The sequence below is a fragment of the Marmota flaviventris genome, chromosome 5, assembly GCF_047511675.1.
Source record: "Marmota flaviventris isolate mMarFla1 chromosome 5, mMarFla1.hap1, whole genome shotgun sequence".
Classification (NCBI taxonomy): domain Eukaryota; kingdom Metazoa; phylum Chordata; class Mammalia; order Rodentia; family Sciuridae; genus Marmota; species Marmota flaviventris.
Genome location: NC_092502.1, coordinates 57263374 through 57285518, shown reverse-complemented (window position 1 = coordinate 57285518; position 22145 = coordinate 57263374). Strand labels below are relative to the sequence as shown.

The 22145-nt window shown below is 36.3% G+C and overlaps 1 protein-coding gene across 1 annotated transcript in view; it reads right to left on the bottom strand.

Moving 5' to 3' along the window:
- The window catches only part of Prrc1 (proline rich coiled-coil 1), a 34490-nt gene extending 24402 nt beyond the window's left edge, over nucleotides 1–10088 (bottom strand). The window contains exons 1-4 of the mRNA XM_027949370.2: nucleotides 9966–10088; nucleotides 5200–5322; nucleotides 4038–4427; nucleotides 2873–3033 (exon numbers count right to left, since the gene is read on the bottom strand). Of these exons, the coding sequence (XP_027805171.2) occupies nucleotides 2873–3033; nucleotides 4038–4427; nucleotides 5200–5302 (654 nt within the window). The 5' untranslated portion in view covers nucleotides 5303–5322; nucleotides 9966–10088. The remainder of the gene's footprint in view (nucleotides 1–2872; nucleotides 3034–4037; nucleotides 4428–5199; nucleotides 5323–9965) is intronic.
- Nucleotides 10089–22145: the final 12057 nt, after the last annotated feature.

Here is a 22145-nt window from a genome sequence, read left to right as displayed (position 1 = left end):
TATAGTCTCTATGCAAAGAAAAGTTTAAAAAAATTGTTTTGTAGTTGTAGATGAACAGAATGCCTTTTGTTTATTTTTTATGTGGTGCTGAGGATTGAACCCAGTGCCTCATACATATACTAGTCAAGTGCTCTGCCACTGAGCTACAGCCCCAGCCCACAAAGAAAACTTTTAAATTACAAAATATTTTTTTAAAAAGGAAGCTCTGAACAACGCCAGTCATAAAACATGAAGCTTAAATAATGTAAAATTTCACTGAATCACTTACCAATGTAAAAAATATTTAACATATGTAAAAAAAAAAAAAAAAAAACCTTCAGAATATTGGGAGTAATTTGGCAGAATGATTCCAAAATTCATTGATAAAAATAAGTGGGAAAGACCAACAATTAATGTTTTGTCTCAATAAGCACAGATAAGACACAACATTTGAAGACAAATCAGCGAGCTTATGCAACTGAATACTGACATATTTTTGAATGGAGAGACTTCAACTGCCCTCTCTATCGTATGCATCACTGAATGCCCCCCATACCCATCTCAGCACACAGCAGGCTTTCAATATATACTAGTATAATAAATGAGCCTAGAGTTAAATTAACCCAGGATGTTATTTATCACTGTGCTAGATCTTTTCCCATATAACATCTTCTTGGGACCCCTGTCCCTACCCTGTCCTTTGTCAAACACTGTATTAATTTCTTTCTGTTGTTTTGCCTTATTTAGGGTGTCATATATGAAATAAAATATGGCTTAATTTTCACTTAATATAATGCTTTTGAAATTCATCTGTTATTGGAAGAATCCAATTGCTGAGGAGTATTCCATTGTATGGATATATAATTTTTCAATCCATTCAGCAGTTGGTAGATGCTATGATTTGGATGTGTTTTGTCTTCTAAAGGCTCATGTGCTAGAAACTTGGTTCCCACTGCAGTGGAGCTGAGGTTGTAAAACTTCTAGAAGTGAGGCCTAGTACAGGGTGATTAGGTCAGAGCAGCACTGCCCTCAGAAGAGATTAATACTGGTTTCATGAAGTGAGTTAGTTCTTGTAAGAACAAGTCGTTATAAAGCAAGGCCATCCCACAGGCTCAGCCCCTTCTACGTGTACTTCTCTGCCATGTTATGATGCAGCCAGGAAGGCCTTCACCAGAGACCAAACAGATAGAACCACTGGATCTCGGACTTTCAGCTTCCAAAACTTCAAGCTACCTAAACCTATTTTCCTTGTAAAGTACACAGCATTAGGTATTTTGTTAAAACAATATACAACAGATAAATGCAGTAGATGTTTAAGATGGCTACTATTAATATTCATGTACAAAATAAAATAAACAGTATGCTAATACTGAAAAGAAAGGCAGAGGGAGTAGAATAGAGTTTAGAAGCTGACATTAACATACAATTTAGTAACTAAAATAAAGGTGACATATCAAGTCATTGGTGACATGAGGTTCAACAGTCCATTAAGTAGCTGAAAAATAATTGTTTGAGCTCTACCTCATATAGTAAAGTCTTTCGGCTATATTAAATAGATATAAAAAATGAAATGATAAAAACCTTAGAAGATATCAAAGAAAAACATTCATCAAATATTATGGCTAAGAAAAGGTCTTTTTTTCTTTGTAGCATAAAAACGTAAAATTGAAAAGAGATTTACAGAAATGACTCCTAAAATTTTAAGAACTTTGTGTCAAAAAGGATAATAAAATTAAAATAAAGAAAACTGCAACATATGATATGGACTAGGGAAGTGGCTCAGTGGTAGAGTGCTTGCCTGGCATGTATGAAGTCCTGGGTTGGATCCCCAGTACCAAAAACAAAACAACAACAACAACAACAACAAACCTTAGGAATTCTTACAAATTCAACAAGAGAAAAGAAAGTTATCACAAATTAAAAATAAAAAAAAAAGAACAGAATTCGCCAAAAAAAAAAGTGGCAAAAAATCTCAAGAAAATATGTTCAAATTCAGTACCTAGCAAAGAAATACAAATTAAAATGAGGTTTTGAAATTTTTTGCCTATTAAATCATAAAATACTCTATTTCAAATTAACAACTAGTGCTGCCAAATGAAAAATGCTGAACAATGTATGTTGGCATAATACATGATTTTTAAAATGTCTACTTGAACATTGACCAGAAATTGAATCAGAGATAACCATAAAGATTTACATACAAGAATGCTCATCATAATTTTATTGATAAGAATAATGCTCATCATAGTTTTATCGATAAGAATTACAATTAGGAGAAACTATACAACATGGTGACTTATACTTAACAGCAATGGGTTGATTCTTGAAAAATCACTGAGAATAGATTTCAAGTTTTCTCACGATAAAATTATATGTGAAGTAACGCATATGTTAATTGACTCAATTCTGTTATTCTACAATGCCTACATATTTTAAAACATCATACTGTATATGATAAATCTGTATAATTTATTTCTGAATTAAAATTAACTCACTAATTTTCAAAAATTACAATTAGAGAATGTCAGTATTAGATCTGTAAAATAACAAATGGGAAGTAAATGCAATAGAATGCATATAAAGTAGCCATTAAAAATGCACTCTGAAAAATATTTTATGGATGGGAAAATGTTCATGATAATTACTAGGTAAAGACAAACAAAAAAACACAAAATAATACCCACATCACTATCTATTTGAATTTAATTAACAGAATACACAAATATCCATAAATATGCACAAACAACAGATTACAGCAGCCACAGAAAACTCATAAGAAAAAGGACTTTTATTCTTTCCTTATGAATTCTGTACTTTAAAAATTTCTCTAATGAACACCTATCAGTTTTATAATTAGAAAATTAAATATAATTTTAAAGTAAATATTCCTTACCTTAATAAAACCCCAGATTCCACCAGCAGATGCTTCATCCTGACCTCTATTAATCCTAGGATCTTCTTGTTCCTCTGGGAAAGTGATGGCTGATGTGGTTCCAGTTCCCGGTGCCAGAGATGTCAGACTAGCTTGCTGAGTAATAGGAGTTGGCAAAATACCTATTCAATGGAAAAAATTTTAATATGTTAATTTATTCCACAAACTTTGTTCCTGTAACAAGACAAAGCAAATAAGTAGCTTAAAACAATTTTAATAATGTAACCACACAGTTAAGCATTTCAAGATTAAGTTATACAATTGCAAAAAATTTCTTTCCCTTTACATAGGCTTACACCAAGTGTCCTAAAAAAGGACAAATACACACGCATGTGCATACACATATATATATAAAAAAGTTTTGCATGCTTGTCCCATTTAGCACTTGGATACAGACAGCTGTAGTTCTAATCTCCTTAATCCACAAAAATAATTGGGCAACAAGCCCATCATTAAAAAACATAACAATCAGTACATATACTTCAATTTAACACAAAAATAAAATTCACATAAACAGACAAGGGTATAATACCTGTACTCTGTAATAAATTTTGTTTGTAAAGGCAGATAAGCAAAGTTGGATAACAGAAAAATTACAGCAATGTTGTTTATTTTCCCTAAAATGAGAAACAACAGGCAGAATATGACAAGGATCATGTCCCCACAAAAACTTGAACACAAACTTCATAGCAGCATTATCTAAATAATCAAAACATGGAAGCAACCTAACATCAACTGATGAACTGCATAGCTAAATACACTAGATCTATTATTCAGCCATGAGAGGAATGAAGTACAGACACATGCTATAAAATGCACGAATCTTGAAACTATTTTCAGCTAAACTGATGCTAGTCAGAAAGACCAGTTATTACATGATTCCATTTATATGAAATGCCCAGAATACACAAACCCATTAAAAAAAAAAATCACTGGTAACAGATATGAAGTTTCTTTTTCTGTTGATAAAAGATTATGAAATGGATTATGGCAATGTATGCAAAATTTTGTAAATAAACAAAAATTAGTGATTATATGAACTGTATTTCAATAAGGTTGGAAATTTAAAAAGAATAAAACATTTACTATAGCCATATATTTCAAAGCATTAATAAGAGAAAACTACCTGTTACTGGAGGTGCAGAAAATGAGGGCATCAGAGGTGTCTGGGGAGCTCTTCCTGCATGTCCCCTTGTAATATCATAAGTTGTACCAACAGAAAATCCTGATATAGGAGGACCGGAAGTGGGTGCAGGTAAGAGAGCACTCGGGGCAGAAGTTGAAGGTGGAAAGTGGGATAAAGGAGGACTGGTGAAGGCAGCAGCAGTTGATGGAGAAACAGCAGGTGGCCCAGAAGTACCAAGTGGTGGAACCGAAGGAGCTGGTACAGGAGGCACAAAAGGTAGTGGTGCTGTAGGCTGCACTGGAGGATGGGCTGGTGAAGGAGTAGGATAGACTTGTGGTGGCAAGGAGTCCACCATAGACACATTAGGAGAAGAAAAAGAACTGGATGCAGCTGGAAAAAAAGTGGAGAGGATAAAAATCACAAAACTGAAAATACTTTTTATTTAATCATCAAACTCTCATTAGTGCCTTGCAAAATTTTTTAATTTAACAGACCATATCCCAAGAATTAAAATATGTAATTTAAGATATACAATATGATTGAGCGCAAATGATTATCAACTCCCCTAACTAAAAGCAGCAGGCAATACTGAAATGCATATGGCATTGTTAACAAGTAGATCTGTCTTTTTTGGTGTATTTGAATAAAATAAAACTATTTTTCACCCCTGGTTTGTAGATAAAAACCTATACACAGAAAACTCAAAAAATCACCACAAAGTCATTGAACACCAGACAAAGAAAATACATGCTTTTTAGGACATTTCTATCATAGTAAAAAAGATGACTTGTAGTCAATATAAATATAAAAAGAACAAAATCAACCTAATATAAAATATTGGTATTTTCTAAATCAACCTAATATAAAATATTGGTATTTTCTAAAATAGCAATAAAGTAAGACTATTTCTTTCCATTCTTTAAATTTAAAAAAGGCTATTTTCTTTCATCCTGACAAATATTACAGAAAGTTTAATATATTCTTCTTTTAATTGATTCAGAAAAGATAACAGTGTCTTCATTTTCCTCAAAACACACTAGGTAAGGGCTGGAGATATAATTCAGTTGGTAGAGTGCCTCACATGCACAAGGCCCTGAGTTCAATCCTCAGCACCAAAACAAACAAACAAACAACCACACTAAGTATGAGATAACACATGTACCTATAGGAACAGGGGTAGAAGACATGGTGGCAGCAGCCAGCCCTGCAGGATTCGGCGGAGGAGTCCCAGGTGGTGTTGTCTCTATTCCACTTTCTTCCATCATTTTTCTTCAACAATGGTATGCTGCAAAAATGTAATAAATTTCACACAGTAACCAAAATTATACTTTTAAAGCTTACATAGTTAGAGAAAGAGTAATCATTAAAAGACAAATGTCTGCCTTTACTATTTATAATATAACTTATTTACAGATGACAGACTTATCAAAATTCCTAAGAACAAGGTCTACGAAATTATCTATGAAAAACAATCTGTGATATTTCCACACATACTCTATAGTTAGAAAATAATTTTATGTTAACTATATAACCAACATTTCAAGTAGCAAATTGCCACCATTGTCTTATTTTCTGCCATATGAATACATACTAAAGTTATGCCTAGATTCTGGTCACTATTTTATTTAAAATAAAAATAAAACACTTGACGTAGCTTTGAAATCCATCTTCTTCCCTCATAAAGCAGTCTATTTAGGTTGCATCAATTAACATTACAAAAATTTCTAAATATGCTTGACTTGATAAAGTATTAATCTCTTCCCACAACTCTTAACATTTTATGTTAACAATGTGCTCAACTTGGTAAGTGCATTCATTTATCATTTCCCTAGTTCACATTGTAAAGGACACTTAGTAACAGCTAAATGATATGTCTCAGGTTTTAGAAATGTTAACTACCAAAAAAATGCCACTAGAGAGCAAACTCCCAACAGATGATAATAGATTATAAAACATAGGAAAACTTCCTTCACAAATCTTAAAGTTCACCTCAAGTATAAACCAACCTCTAAACATGCCTAATTTGTTTTTAATGTTTTTTATTAATGTAACAGACATTCAACAAAGGTCAACTGCTTCCTAAGCACTATATTGGTATCTCTACACAATCAAACAATAACACCAATATACAATGACACCTATACAATACAATAATACCAATGTACCGATGTAGTCTGAATTATGTACCATGAGGGTAGGAAGAGCTGTTTGACAGAAATATGATTTTGACTTGGAAGCCAGGAAAAGGGTCCCCCAAAGAAGTCACAGAACTGAGATCTGACTACAACAGGGCAGAACTACAAAAATGGCAAGGAAGGGGACAGAGAAGCCAGTTAACAGTGAACATAGGTCTAAATACAAGGTAAGGTAAAGTGGGCAAGACACATTCAAGAATACTAGTGTGGGCTGGGGATGTGGCTCAAGCGGTAGCGCGCTCGCCTGGCATGTGTGCGGCCTGGATTCGATCCTCAGCACCACATACAAACAAAGATGTTGTGTCCACCAAGAACTAAAAATTAAATATTAAAAAACTCTCTCTCTCTAAAAAAAATAAATAAATAAAAAATACCTGTGTGGTAAAGGTAAAAAAAAAAGAATGAGGACTGGAGAGAAGCAGGAGTCAAGACTGTGTTGGGTCCTATCAGCCAGGTTAAGAAGATGAACTTTATTTTGTTTAAAGAACAGAATGTCACTATAAAGCATTCAAGCTGGACGTAGCATATTTGTCTTTTAACTTCCTTGAAATTTTAAATTCCTAGGAAGATGCAAAACTAGTAGAGTTTTTCAGTATCCCAAAGCCAGTTTCTCTCAATAACAGCAAAACGTTACTAAATAACCACGTTACTTAAATACATTATCAAACCAGGAAATTGGCATTGGTACAGACTATTTACTAACCTACAGGCCTTATTTCAATTTCACCTGTTTTTATATTCACTTGCATAATGCCTCTGAGATTCATCCAAGTTGTTGTATGTAACATGAACTACTTTTCATTACTGAATAGTATTCTATTGCATATGCGTCATTGTGTATCCATTTACCTGATGAAGGACATTTACACTGATTCCGGTTACTAAAAATTCATTATTTGTGTACTGAAAAGTACGCAGACTAGGCCATCTCACAGACAAATCAGAGACTACTCAGAGAGTAGTTCAAATAGGAGGTGCCAATAACTCAGAATACTGATTCTCATAACAAGGAGGGGGTGATTATGCACTACCCAGTAGGGTTGTGTTGGCAACATCTGCAGATATTTTTTGATTATCATCACCAGAGGGGTACTGCTGGTATCTAGTTTGTAAAGGCTTCAGATACTGTGAAAAAACCCTCAATATACAACTCATCCATAAGAATTATCTGGTCCCAAATGTTAGTAGTGGCAGGTTGAGAAACTCTAGCCTAGACAAAGGGGATGATGATGGAGATAAATTAGATGGATTTAAGAAATGTATAGGTGGTAGGGCTGGGGTTGTGGCTCAGTGGTAGAGCGCTCGCCTAGCATACACGAGGCACTGGGTTTGATCCTCAGCACCACATAAATGTAAAATAAAGATATTGTGTCCACCTAAAACTAAAAAATAAATATTAAAAAAAAGAAATGTATAGGTGATAAAACTCAGTGACTGGTGAGGTAGATGGGGAAGAGGCATGGTTTGCAAAATTGGATGAGGAACACTATAAGAAGTCAATGCTGATGTTGTCTTTGGAGGAAGAGGGTTGGGATCACAAGGTGTTTTGTCTTTGACATGCTAATAAGTTCAAACTCCTTGATACATCCACGCAGGGACATGGAGTTGGTCTGGAGTGCAGAGACCACACATGTCTGGGTGTCACCAATGTACTGATCTAAAATCATGTTCTGAGATGAGATTATCTAGGAGACTGTGACTTTATATTTAATTTTATTTAGTTAGGTAGTAAATCAATATGCAGAAAATGAGATGGTCAGAAAAACAAGAATATAAGGAGACTGTGGTGTCCAAATGACAAAAGAGTGTTTCAGGGCACAATAACAGTATTAAATACTGCGCAGAAGCCAAAAAGAACACTATCTGAAAGGTTCATGATTTGCAAATTAGCCATGAACTTGATGAGAGCTGTTTTCAAAGAAAGAGTAGAGATAGAAACTAGTTTGAATTGGATTGAAGATTGGAGGGGTGGGGTGAGACAAATAACAAAACTTTAACTAAGTGGCAAGGCACAGGCATGTAATCCCAGTGGCTCAGGAGGCTGAGACAGGAGGATTGCATGTTCAAAGCCAGCCTAAACAACAAGCAACTCATCCGTGGCTCTAAAAAAAGTACAAAATAGGACTGGGGATGTGGTTCAATGGTTGAGTGCCCCTAAATTCAATCCTGGTAAAAAGTTTGGCTGTGAACAGAGAGGAAAGATCTATGGCACTAACATAAGACAGGGAGGTAAATTCTTTCATTCCATACCTATATCCAGAGGTAAGTAACCTGAGACAGAAATGCCCCTCCGGGGGTCTTATCACTTCCCATAATTCTTCATCATTTTTTTCATCAGTCATTCCTCTTCCTACAACATAAGTGAATTCTTACAATGAGTAGTGGAGGTTGTATTTTAACACAATGCTGATCCCAAACATTAGCAAATGCATTGGCAAAAGAACTTGTACAATGAACACAAAGTCATTGCATTAAAAAGCTTTACTAGTTGAGAAAAGGTTTAATGGGAATACTGGTGTAAATTTTTAATATCATAACTTCTACTAAAAAAAACTATCATGATAAAATAACATTGAGACATCAGTTGGTAAAGCTTTTAAGGGAAAAAAGTAATAGTATTAATATATCGAGATGCAAGACAATATAATGAGAATGGTTTCGACAACTGCGTCCTCAGTCTCTTCCCAAATTCTGCTATTCTAATTTCCTTGGGCCTTGTTTGTTTTTTGTTTTTTTGTTTTTTAAAGTGGATAACTACCTGTAAGAAAATAAATGGAATAACAGAGCTTTGATGAACTTTAAAGTCTTAAAAAACATTATTACTTTTGAGGTACTAAGAGCCACATGATTGCCTCTACTACCAGTGAGCACTAGAGCACTGTGTTTTCTCCACATTCTAAGCTCAGTTCCCAAAATTAACTCCCCTAAATGTTCACTGACTGAAATAATGTCTGCACAGGGCTGGAATGCCAAAATGTGTCACGATCGCAGAAATGTACATGTTGTCTCTCAAAACAACTACTTTTGACCAAAAAAAGAACAACAACAACAACAAAAAAAAAAAACCCTCTCCTGGGCATATATTCTGCCAATCTAGGAAACTGGCTATTCTACAAATTTGACTGAAACGGGTCCCAAGATCAAACAAAGGGAGAGTGCAAAAGCCCTCTGGAGCAGCGGTAGATACCTAGGAGAGAACATCGGGGGAAAATAAGCTTTCTCCCAATGCCAGTCCCGGTTGGTTAATGCTCAAACTCTCCAGGGCCACAGAGACCGAAATCCTATTGCACGAGACGGCGGCCATCCTCCAGGTTCTGCCACGTCCCCAGGCCGGGCAGGGCCGGGCTAAGGTCCGTAGGCGCCAGCCGCCGGTCTCTTCCTGTGGCCAGCGCGCTGGAAGGTGGTGTCAGCTGTCCAGAGGCTGCAACCTCGGCCCAGGACAGAAGCAATGTCCGAGAAGAGACCCCTCACCCCCACCCCCCCGAACCGCAAGCACCATGCAATCCGCGGTGGGGACTCACCCCTTGTGATGCGTGCCCCTGCCGGCTACACACCGCAAGCTCCCACCGCGGCGCTGGGCCTGCGCTGCCGGGGGGCCTGGGAAACGACCCCCGAATCCCGCGGCGCCGGCGGCCCGCCCACCTCCCCGGGGCGCGACCCGAGTCCGGCTTTGGCGCCAGCATCCCACACCACCGTCCTCGTGCACGCGCGTAGCTGCAGGGGTGACACTCACCTGGGGTCCCGAGCGAGCGCGTGTGTGACAGGCACAAAGTGGGGAATAGGGAGGTCACGGTGTAGAACTATGGCTGGAGAACACAAGGAAGATGCACTCCAAAGCTCACCTCTGCGCGTCCCCGCCTCCAAGATGGCCCCCGGCTGCGCGCGACCCTGCGGCTGCCACGTCGTCGCGCGTCGCCCCGCCCCGCGCCTGGCCGCCCCGCCCCGCGCTCCAGGCTGACTAGAGCCCCGGCTCTTCCTCTCCGTCCGAAGATCATCTGGACCGCTGAGTTTTGGCTGTTCCTGCCCACTGTAGGATGGTCCCCCATAAATTTCCCCTCCGCAGCCCCCACACTGCGAACAGCAGCCTTGCTCCCATGGGTAGCTCGACCTGTGCCACAATCGCCCACAGAATGGAGATAAAGTCAGCCAGCGCCATCAAGTCCAGTCCCCACCTTCAGGAAGGACCTTGCTCCAGATAGAGGGAACTTATCCGTAGCAGCGATGGGGAAAAGGGACTTGGGAATGGAGCAGGGGGAGGGGGAGAAGGGTGTCATTTACTGTACTGATTTTTCCCCCAAGTACATATATTGCACTTTTTTTCCAGTTGAAAAACCGAAGACATTTTTTTTTTCCTTAGCTGCACAAGTTAGTTATTTTGATTATAAATTAACGGAAGTCTACATTAAATGCACATCTTATAAAATGATCACTTTGAGAATATATAAAAACTGCTGGAACAAACTTTTGTTATTTCTGATACTCTTGTAGCTTCAACTAGACAATTCCCTTCCCAACCATAAATTCAAGACGTCAAGCCATTTAAAAAGACTCATAACTGTGCCAGCAGGTGGAAATTATGAACATCCCCCTCTTCAATTCAATTGCCTTTTTTATCCTAGTATAACACTCTCCCAGTGCCATTTCAATGCCTTTATGGTGGTTATTCAAGACAGTTTTCAAGTTTAGAAATATTTCCTGGGACTTCAGTTTCTCCCTTCCAGTGACATCTGTTAGTTGCCGAATTCCAAATTTAATTTTTTCGATTTCGTGATTGTGGCTACTTGCTCAAGATAGCACTTTTTTTTCTTGAATTGTATTGTAATCTTCAATTACTGTTTGCTCATACTACCAGAAGACAAAGATTATTGACTTTTTTTGTATGTTTGTCTGTTTGGTTGGTTTTGGTACCAAGGATTGAACCACTGAGCAATATCCCCAACAACAACAACAACAACATCATCATCATCATCATCATTATTTTACTTAGAGACAGGGTTTCATTGAGTTGCTTAGGGTCTCACTAAATTGATGAAGCTGGATTTGAACTCCTGACCCTCCTGCCTTAGCCTCCCCAGCCACTGGGATTACAGGCCTGCACCACCATGCCCAGCTTGACATTTTTATCCTTATATGCTGCACCTAAAGGAGTTCCTGAAACAGTTTTTCAATGATAAACTTTAAGTAAATCAATGAATGTAAGGAAATAAGAATTTGAAACCTGAAGTCCTGATTTGGGTCTGTGACTGCCCATAGGCCAATTGTATAGTTGTGAATACTCATACAGGTCATTTGGTCTCCTTATTTTCATCTGTAAAATGGGAGTAATATTATCTGCCATCACTAACTCAGGCAAGTAACAAAATCAAATAATTTTCTTTTTTTTTTTTTTTTTTTTTTTTTTTAGTACTGGGGATTAAACCCAGGGATGCTTAAACCACTGAGCCACATCCCCAGGGCCTTTTTAGTCATTCATTTATTTATTTATTCAATTTTGAGACAGGATCTCACGAAATTGTAAGGCCTCACTAAGTTGCTGAGGCTGTCCTTGAACTTTCAATCCTTCTGCCTCACCCTCCCAAGTTTCGGTAATAATAAACATGCACCACCACACCTAGCTGAAAGCACTGTTTAAACTACTTAGCATTCAACATGTGAAAAACTGTATCTTCTTATAGTCCTCAAATTTTCTTCAGGAATCAATTCTTAGATATCTCCTGGACGTGACAGCCATAAATATTATAAAATACCCTACTGAAAACTAATACTACTTAACAATGCTCTCACTCTATATCTGGCTTTGTAACTACAATGGGTTGGTCCCTTTGGTGGTGCCTCTTATCCTGTTCACTGAGAATGTGTGTAGGTGGCCTTCTAGATTACTTTCTAGAAAGTGCTGTTTGGAGTAATGCTGAAAGTAGATACCATCTCCATCCTCTTTGGCCCACACCCTTTATAACAAGGTACGTTGGTTCCTTCATTCATTCAACAAATATTTATTAGTGGCTGCAATTGCTGAGCATTGGTACTGGAAACACTGCAATGAGCAAGATGGGCAAGTCTTGACACTTAGTTAGCTGTCCTAGTAAGAGAGAGAGACTATAAACAGGAACATAAACAAGAAAAGACAGTAGAATGTTGGCTATAGTAATTGGAGTAAGCCATTTAGGACAGGACAAACAGGCAAGACTTGTCTCAAGAAGAGAGTTTTGAGCAGGGACCTGCCATGAAATAGGCTGTGGTTATTTGGCAGAAGGGAGATCATGCAAATACTTGAGGTCGAGTGTGCTTGGCACTAGTGATAAACAGCAAGAAAGTGCAGGAAGTGGAGTGATAAGAGGACAGAGAGAGCACGGGTGAGATCATATCCAGTCTTCTAGACACAATAAAGCCATTTGGGTTAGATTCTGGAAGAAATGGGAAGTACATGGAGTGTTTTCAGACGAGAACAACAAGATTTGATTTCAGTTTTTAATCACATTCCAATTGCTGTGACTTGGGTTTTTCAGGGACTAAGGAAGGTCTCCAGTAACGAGACCATGGTGGCTTAGAGTAATTAATGGCGTAGAGGCAGTGTATGGTCCAGGCATATTTGAAGATTGAATTGCCATAATTTGTTGGTGGACTAGATGTGGATTTTATTGGTTTCCTTAGACCACCACAAAAAATTATTACAGCCAATCGGTTATAAGAATAGAAATATATTCTTCCCCAGTTCTGGAGGCCAGATGTCTAAAATCAGCAAGACCTCTCCAGAAGCTCTAGGGAAAAATACTTTTGTGTTTCTTCTAGCTCCTGGTCACTCTCAATTGTTTCTTAGCTGGTGCCAAAATAACCCCAGTCTCTGCCTCTGTCTTCACATGGCCTTCTCTCCATGCCCCTGTGTCTTGAGTCTCCCTCTGCCCTTCCCTTACAGATATATCCATCATTGCACTTAGGACCCAATCTAGATCCAGAATGATCTCATTTCAAGATAATTGAGAGTCTTACAAAGATTATTTCTAAATAAATTCATGTTCAGAAGTTCCAATTGAATATATCTTTTGGAGGTCACTATTCAGTCCACTAAATGGATAGAGACAGAAGTCAACTAAAGTTAAGATTATAAGATGGTCTTTGGAATGGTTAAACTTGAATTACATTTATAGTTATTCTATGTTTTACTTACCACTTTTCATTTGAATTTCAAAAGAACTTTGTGCAACTGAAAGATTCCTGAAGAAAATCTGAGAACTATAAGATACAGTTTTTCACATGTTGAATGCTAAGTAGTTTAAAAAGTGCTTTCAGCTGGGTGTCCAGTATTAGAAATATGGAAACTAAGGCTCTGATAATTACATGCAGATGGAGTTGGAACCCAGAATTTATAGATGGTACTCCAACTGCTTTCCTGCTTTTCAAGTTGTAAGGTATGTTCTTAGATGTCAGCCAATGAGGACAATTATAACTTAATGGAAGAACAAAGACTGCTCAGCATTTTAAGTGTTGCTAAAAACTCACCAAGATTTTCTTTATAGGAATTCTAATACATACTAGAGATCATTTGTGTCTTGTGATGAAACAACATGACAGTAGAATTTTGCCTTTCTTGCTCAAAAATATAGGCAAACAAAACTTTTTTTTTTCATTTGAATTAAGGGTTTTTTTCTAGGTCAATTCAGTTAATGTTTTATTCTTAAATATTCTTAAGGCAGTTCTTGATGTTTGTAATGCTCATATAAATATTCAAATATGTATTTCCAGGTGGGAAAAGGATGAGGCTGAGACTCAGCATCTGCTGCATAACCAGCAGTGTAGTCAGAACTGATTCTGGTTTAAGATGATGAGCCCTGCTGAGAGCACAGCCCTCAGTTTTGCAGCCCATAGAGCACTTCAGCAGGTGCTCTGGGGTACTGGCCCACACGTAGACATCAGGGGACTCCGATCATGCCATGCTAAGAGGATATGGCAAAGGTTGTCTCAAACATTGCATGGGATTCACTTGTACTAAAAAAGTTATCCATCATTAATCTGAAATTCAAATGTAAAAGGCAAGCAAGCCAGGACTTAAGAGTGTAAAAGGCAATAGAGTGTATATTGGGACATTAACTATGGTAACAAAAACCTAGATCAGAGTTCTCACTCTAGCACCAGCATAATCAACAACTAACTTTGAGAGTGTCGCTTTAACATATTCTATATTCCTTCACTATAAAGTGGGACAAATATTCCTATTAATACCTACTTCATAATTTCTTAATTGAAGATTAAATTACTTAATGTGTGTGAAATATTTAGAACAGTGGCCTAGCTCTCAGTGTTAGCTCTTATTCTTAGAGCTTATAATTGCTTAAATATTCATCTGACAATTACTTTTAAACCAACAAGACTTAATTAATTGAGCCTGAGGTATAATTTCCAAATTGTTTTCTTGTTTGTTTTCAACCAAAGAAAATTTAGTTATGTAAGAGGTGACTATACTTCTCAGTTTATCTAGGACACTTCCACTTGATAGTCATCCAAGAGTAATTATTAAAACTACCGATAACCTTTGCCAGAATTTTATTGAAATTTTTGCGTCTATATTCATTAGATATATTGGTCTGAAGTTTTCTTTCTTTGATGTGTCTTTGTCTGATTTTGGAGTCAGGGTAATATTGGCCTCACAGAATGTGTTTGGAAGTGTTCCCTCTTTTTCTATTTCATGAAATAATTTGAGAAGTATTGATATTAATTGTTCTTTAAAGGTCTTGTAGAATTGAGTTGTGTATCCATCTGGTCCTAGGCTTTTCTTGGTTGGTAGGCTTCTATTGCCTTGCTTGAAATTGATCTGTTTAAATTGTTTATATCATCCTGATTTAGTTTGGGCATATCATATGCCTCTAGAAATTTGTCGATGTTTTCGATATTTTCTATTTTATTGGTGTACAAATTTCCAAAATAACTTATAATTATCTTCTTATTTCTATAGTGTCCATCATAATATTTTCTTTTTCACCACGGATGTTAGTAATTTGAGTTTTCTCTTTCTTTCTCTTCATTAGCATGGCTAATGGTTTATCAATTTTATTTATTTTTTCAAAGAACCAACTTTTTGTTTTCTCAATTTTTTCAATTGTTTTTTTGTTTCAATTTCATTGATTTCAGCTCTGATTTTTATTATTTCCTGTCTCTTCCTGCTTTTGGGGTTGATTTGTTCTTCTTTTTCTAGGACTTTGAGATGTAACATTAGGTCATTTATTTGTTGACTTTTTCTTCTTTGAAGGAATAAACTCCATGCAATGAACTCTTAGAACTGCCTTCATATTGTCCCAGAGATTTTGATATGTTGTATCGGTATTCTCATTGACCTCTGAGAATTTTTTAATCTCCTCCTTGCTAATTCAGTAGCATATTATTTCGTCTCCAGGTGTTGGAGTAGCTTTTGTTTCTTATTTATCATTGATTTCTAATTTCATTCCATTGTGGTCTAATAGAATGCAGGTTAGTATCTCTATTTTTGTATTTACTATGATTTGCTGTGTGGCATAATATATGATCTATTTTAGAGCAGGATCAATGTGCTGCTGAGAAGAAAGTGTATTCGCTCATTGATGGATAATATACTCTCTATATACATATATGTATCAGTTAAGTCTAAGTTATTGATTGTATTATTGAGTTCTATAGTTTCATTGTTGAGCTTTTGTTTGGAAGATCTATCCAGTGGTGAAAGAGGTGTGTTAAAGTCACCCAGAATTATTGTGTTGTGGTCTATTTGACACTTGAACTTGAAAAGAGTTTGATGAACATAGATGCTCCATTGTTTGGGGCATATATATTTATAAATGTAATGTCTTGTTGATGTATGATTCCCTTAAGCAGTATGAAATGTCCATATTTATGCCTTTTGATTAACTTTGGCTTGAAGTCTACTTCACTTGATATGAGGATGAAAACCCCTGCTTGCTTATGTAGACCATGTGAATGGTATATTTTATCCCAACCTTTCACCTTTAGCCTGTGGACATCTTTTCCTATGAGATGAGTCTTGAAAGCAGAATATTATTGGGTCTTTTTTTTTTAAATCCAATCCACCAGCCTATGTCTTTTGATTGGTGAGTTTAGGCCATTAACATTTAGGGTTAATATTGAGACATGATTTGTATTACCGGTTATTTTTGTTTATTTTAGGTATTTAGCTTGACTTGGCTTCTTCTTTGGGTGTCTTTTCCTTTATTGTAGTTCTTCCCTTTGCATATTTTCATTGTTGTTTTTCATTTTCTCCTCGTGGAATATTTTGCCAAGAATGTTCTGTAGTGCAGATTTTCTTGCTGTAAATTCTTTTAGCTTTTGCTTATCATGGGAGGTTTTTATTTCATCATCAATTTTGAATTAATTAATTTTTCTGGATAAAAGATTCTTGGTTGGCATCCATTATCTTTTAGAGAATGGTATATGTTGTTCCAGGATCTCCTGGCTTTGAGGGTCTGGGTTGAAAAATCTGCTGATTTGAATTGGCCTCCCCCTCTATGTAATCTAATTTCTCTCTCTTTCAGCCTTAAAGATTCTATCCTTATTCTATATGCTAGTCATTTTCATTATAATGTGCCTTGGTGTAGATCTGTTGTAATTTTGTACATTTGGTGTCTTATAGGACTCTTGTATTTGATTTTCCAATTCATTCTTCATGCTTGGGAAATTTTCTGATATTATTTCATTGAAGAGATTGTGCATTCCTTTCCTTTGGTTTGAATCTCTGAACCCTCCTCTATTCTAATATCAAAAAGATAGTGCACCATGATCAAGTAGGGTTTATCCTGGGGATCCAAGGTTGGTTCAACATATAGAAATCAATAAATGTAACTCATCACATCAGTAGACTCAAAGATAAAAATCATATGATCATCTTAATAGATGCTAAGAAAGCATTTGATTAAATACAGCATCCCTTCATGTTAAAAATGTTAGAAAACCTGGGGATAACAGGAATATACCTCAGCATTGTAAAGGCTATCTATGCTAAGCCCCAGGCCAACATCATTATAAATGGAGAAAAATTGAAAGCATTCCCTCTAAAAACTGGAAAAAGACAGGGATACGTCTTTCACCACTTCTATTCAACATAGCTCTTGAAACACTGGCCAGAGCAATTAGTCAGATGAAAGAAATTAAAGGGATACGTATAGGAAAAGAAGAACTCAAATTATCACTATTTGCAGATGATATGATTCTATACCTAGAAGACCCAAAACATTCCACCAGAAATCTCCTAGAACTAATAAATGAATCCAACAAAGTAGCAGGATATAAAATAAACGCTCATAAATCATAGGCATTTCTGTACATCATTGACAAATCTGCTGAAAGAGAAACTAGGAAAACCATCCCATTTACAATAACCACCAAAAAAAAAAATACTGGGGAATCAACTTAATGAAAGAGGTGAAAGACCTCTACAACAAAAACTACAACACATTAAAGAAAGAAATTAAAGAACACCTTAGAAGATGGAAAGATCCACTTTGTTCTTTTTTTTTCCTTTTCTTTTTTTTTCCTTTTCCACTTTGTTCTTGAATAGGCAGAATTAATATTGTCAAAATGACCGTATTACCAAAAGTACTCTACGGATTCAATGCAATCCCAATCAAAATTCCAATGACATTCCTCATCGAAATAGAAAAGGCAATCATGAAATTCATCTGGAAAAATAAGACACCCAGAATAGATAAAGCAATCCTTAGCAAAAAGAGTGAAGCTGGTGGTATTACTATACCAGACCTTAAGCTATACTACAGAGCAATAGTAACAAAAACAGCATGATGTTGGCACTAAAACAGACTGGTTGGGTTCAATCCCCAGCACTAAAACAAACAAATAAACAAACCTAAAACAGACTGGTAGACCAATTGTACAGAATAGAGGACACAGAGACTAACCCACATAACTACAGCTTTTTTTAATATTAGACAAAGTTTCCAAAAACATACATTGGAGAAAAGATAGCCTCTTTAACAAATGGTGCCGGGAAAACTGGAAATCTACATGTAACAAAGTGGAATTAAACTCTTATCTCTCACCATGTACAAAACTCAAAACAAAGTGGATCAAGACTTAGGAATTAAACCAGAGATCTAGTACCTAATGGAAGAAAAAGTAGGCTCAAATCTCCATCAGGTCAGATTAGGCCCCAACTTTCTTAATAAGACTCCTTATAGTGCAAGAATTAAAACCAAGAATCAATAAATGAGATGGATTCAAACTAAAAAGATTTTTCTCAGAAAAAGAAACAATAAGTGAGAGAATAGAGAGCCTACATAATAAGAGCAAATCTTTACCATTGCACATCAGATAGAGCACTAATCTCTAGAATATATAAAGCACTCAAAAACCTTCACACCAAAAAAAAAAAAAAAAAAAAACAGATAACCCAATCAATAAATGTGCCAAGGAACTGAACAGACACTTCTCAGAAGAGGATATACAATCAATCAACAAACATATGAAAAAATGTTCAACATCTCTAGCAATTAGAGAAATGCAAATCAAAACTTCTCTAAGATTTCATCTCACTCCAGTCATATGGCAATTATTAAGAATATAAGCAACAATAAGCATTGGCGAGGATGTAGGGGAAAGGCACACTCATAGATTGCTGATAGAACTGCAAATTGGTGCAGCCAATCTGGAAGCAGTATGGAGATTCCTTGGAAAACTTGGAATCGAACCACCATATGACCAAGCTCTCCCACTCCTCAGTTTATACCCAAAGGACTTAAAAACAGCATACTATAGGAACACAGCCATATCAATATTTATAGCAGCACAATTCACAGTAGCTAAATTGTGGAACCAACCCAGATGTCCTTTAGTAGATGAATGGATAGGGAAACTTTGGTGTATATATATATATATACACATACATACATACATACAATGGAAGATTACTCAGCATTACAAGAGAATAAAATTATGGTATTTTCAGGTAAATGGATGGAGTTGGAAGATATAATGCTAAGTGAAGCAAGCCAATCCCAAAAAAACAAAGGCTGATATATATATATATATATATATATATATATATATATATATATATATATGTATATATATGGATGCTGGCTCATAATGGTGATGGTGGGGGGAGCATGGGAGGAATGGAGTAACTTTAGATAGGGTAAAGAGGAGGGAGGGGAAGGTAGGGGGAAAGAGGGTTGGAATGATAGTGGAATGAGTTAGACGTCATTACACTAAGAACATGTATGAAGACACTAATGGTGTGAAAATACTTTGTGTACAATCAGTGACTTGAAAAATTGTGCTTTATATGTGTAATATACAATGAATTGCATTCTGCCATCATATACAACAAATTAGAATAAATAAATAATTTTAAAAACCACCCACCTTTTATTCTTAAAGTATTTCAATTTGACAATCAGTCTTATGGTTATCCTACTAGAAGAGATATTAAGGAGTTACCCTTTTTGCACATCTGAGTTATAGTATGACAATTTCAAAACCTGCCCATTCCCCCACATTCCTCGCTATCTTTAAGGTGGTGGTTTACTAGAATCCATTTTAATTTTTTGTTTTGGGGGGGCACCAGGGGTTGAATTCAGGTGCTCTCAGCCACTGTGCCACATCCCCAGCCCTATTTTGTAATTTATTTAGAGATAGGATCTCACTGAGTTGCTTAGCATCTCTCTTTTGCTGAGGCTGGCTTTGAACTTACAATCCTCCTTTCTCAGCTTCCCTAGTCACTGGAATTACAGTTTTGCACCACCTTGCCTGGCTTAATTTGTTTTTAAAAAATAACTAACATCTTTTTTCCCCTTTTTAAAATAACACATAACTTTATTTCAGATATAAAAGCAATGTTAAATTACAAGTGTAATTTTTAAAAAAATTAATTAATTTATTTGTTCTTATTTGTCATACATGACAGCACATCAAATAGAGAGCTAATCTCCCTAGGATATATAAAGAACCCATAAAAGTTAACACCAAAAAAACAAATAACCCAGTCAAAAAATGTGCTAAGGAACTGAACAAACATTTCTCAGAAGAGATATACAATCGATCAACAAATATATGAAAAAATGTTCAACATCTCTAGCAATTAGAGAAATGCAAATCAAAACTACTCTAAGATTTCATCTCACCTCAGTCAGAATGGCAGTTATAAAGAATATAAGCAACAGTAAGTATTGGTGAGGATGCGGGGAAAAAGGCACACTCTTACATTGCTGGTGGGACTGCAAATTGCTGCAATCAATCTGGAAAGCACTATGGAAATTCCTCAGAAAACTTGGAATGGAACTACCATTTGACTCAGCTATCCCACTCCTCAGTCTATACCCAAAGGACTTAAAAATCAGAATACTATAGTAATGCAGCTATATCAATGTTTATAGCAGCACAATTCACAATAGCTAACTTATCTTTATAAAATATGTATTTAAAAATATTCTGTGATCTTTTGTTTCCCACTTGGTATTTTGTTTTGTTTTGTTTGTACTGGAAATTTAGCCCAAGGTCACTTTACACTGAGCCATATCCTCAACCCTTTTTATTAACTAATTTATTTTTAAGACAGCATCTCATAAAGTTGCTAAGAGCTTCACTATGTTACTGAGGCTGATCTTCAGCTTGTGATCCTTCTGTCTCAGCCTCCTGAGTCTCTGGGATTACAGGCGCACACTACAGTACTTGGCTTAATTTTAAAAACTAAACTTATCCTTGCTTTCTAGACTCTTCTCTTCCTCTTGCAGCCTGCTCCCTGTTTCCCAGGTGCCAGCATAAGAACCTGCCCTGCTCAATCTGAAACCATTTGCCCTTGGTCTTACCAGTCCCTTTACCTGAGATGCATTTTCCTTCTGAACTTCTACTAATAGGTACTCCTCATTTTTCAAGAACCAGCTTAAAGTTTTCTTCTACCATAAAATCTTTTCACATTGTATTATTGTTGGTTTTACATGCTTATATTCCCCCATTTGTTTATGAGCTCCTGATGATAATAACTTTGTGTTTAGAATTCCATTACATTTAAGTTTTTATGTGAGTGTGTGTTCTATGAACATTTTTTGAGTGGAATTTTCTATTAAGATTTATATGCAGTACACATTGCAAAAGTGTTCATAATTATGCTAATCCCCAAAATATGTGACCACTAAAAATATTCTTAAAGGAAACAGAACAAATACATTTTTGTTAAAAAATCTGAAAATTTTTTTTAACAAGAAACCATGCAACCAAATTAGTTTTCTAGATAAGGAAATACCTCTAATAAGCAATAACGTATTACCAAGTGTGGAATTTTTTTCCTAGCAGTCATAAAAAAAAAGAGAAGTCTGTAAAACTGTCACAGCCAAGAGGACCTAAGGAGACAATTAAATGTAATATGGTATTGAAACAAAGACCACCCAAATGAGAACAGATGAAGGCTATTTACTCTGAACCTGCTATTGTAAGGAACTGGACCACTATCTGTTGGTTTAGCAGAGACTCAAAGACAGTGACTCAGAGGATTGAGAAAGCTTTGTGGTGGAAAAAGGGGAAAGCTCCAGGTGTGCCCTGATTGGAGGCTGTCCACATGAGGAGCTTTAGGCCGCTAATCAGAGGTAGGACATCCTGTGGGATTGGTTATGGCTGAATATTTGGCTCTCTTCAAATGGTTCTAAGTTGGAAGCTGGGACCAATATTAGGGAATCTATCTATCTATTATTTATCTGTTTGGGGCCAGTTCCAACAGGCTATTGTTTGGCTTCCTGGACTGGCCACTGCAAATTGTGGTCAGGGTTCTATTTATGTATATTCTGATCACTATCCTCTGGTATATGCAGCCTCTCAAGTCCTTGTATAAGACCCTGGCACAGGGAAATGACATTAGGAAAAAACTAAGGAAACCAAATAAACATATACACTTCAGTTTATAACCATATAGCAATATTGATTCATT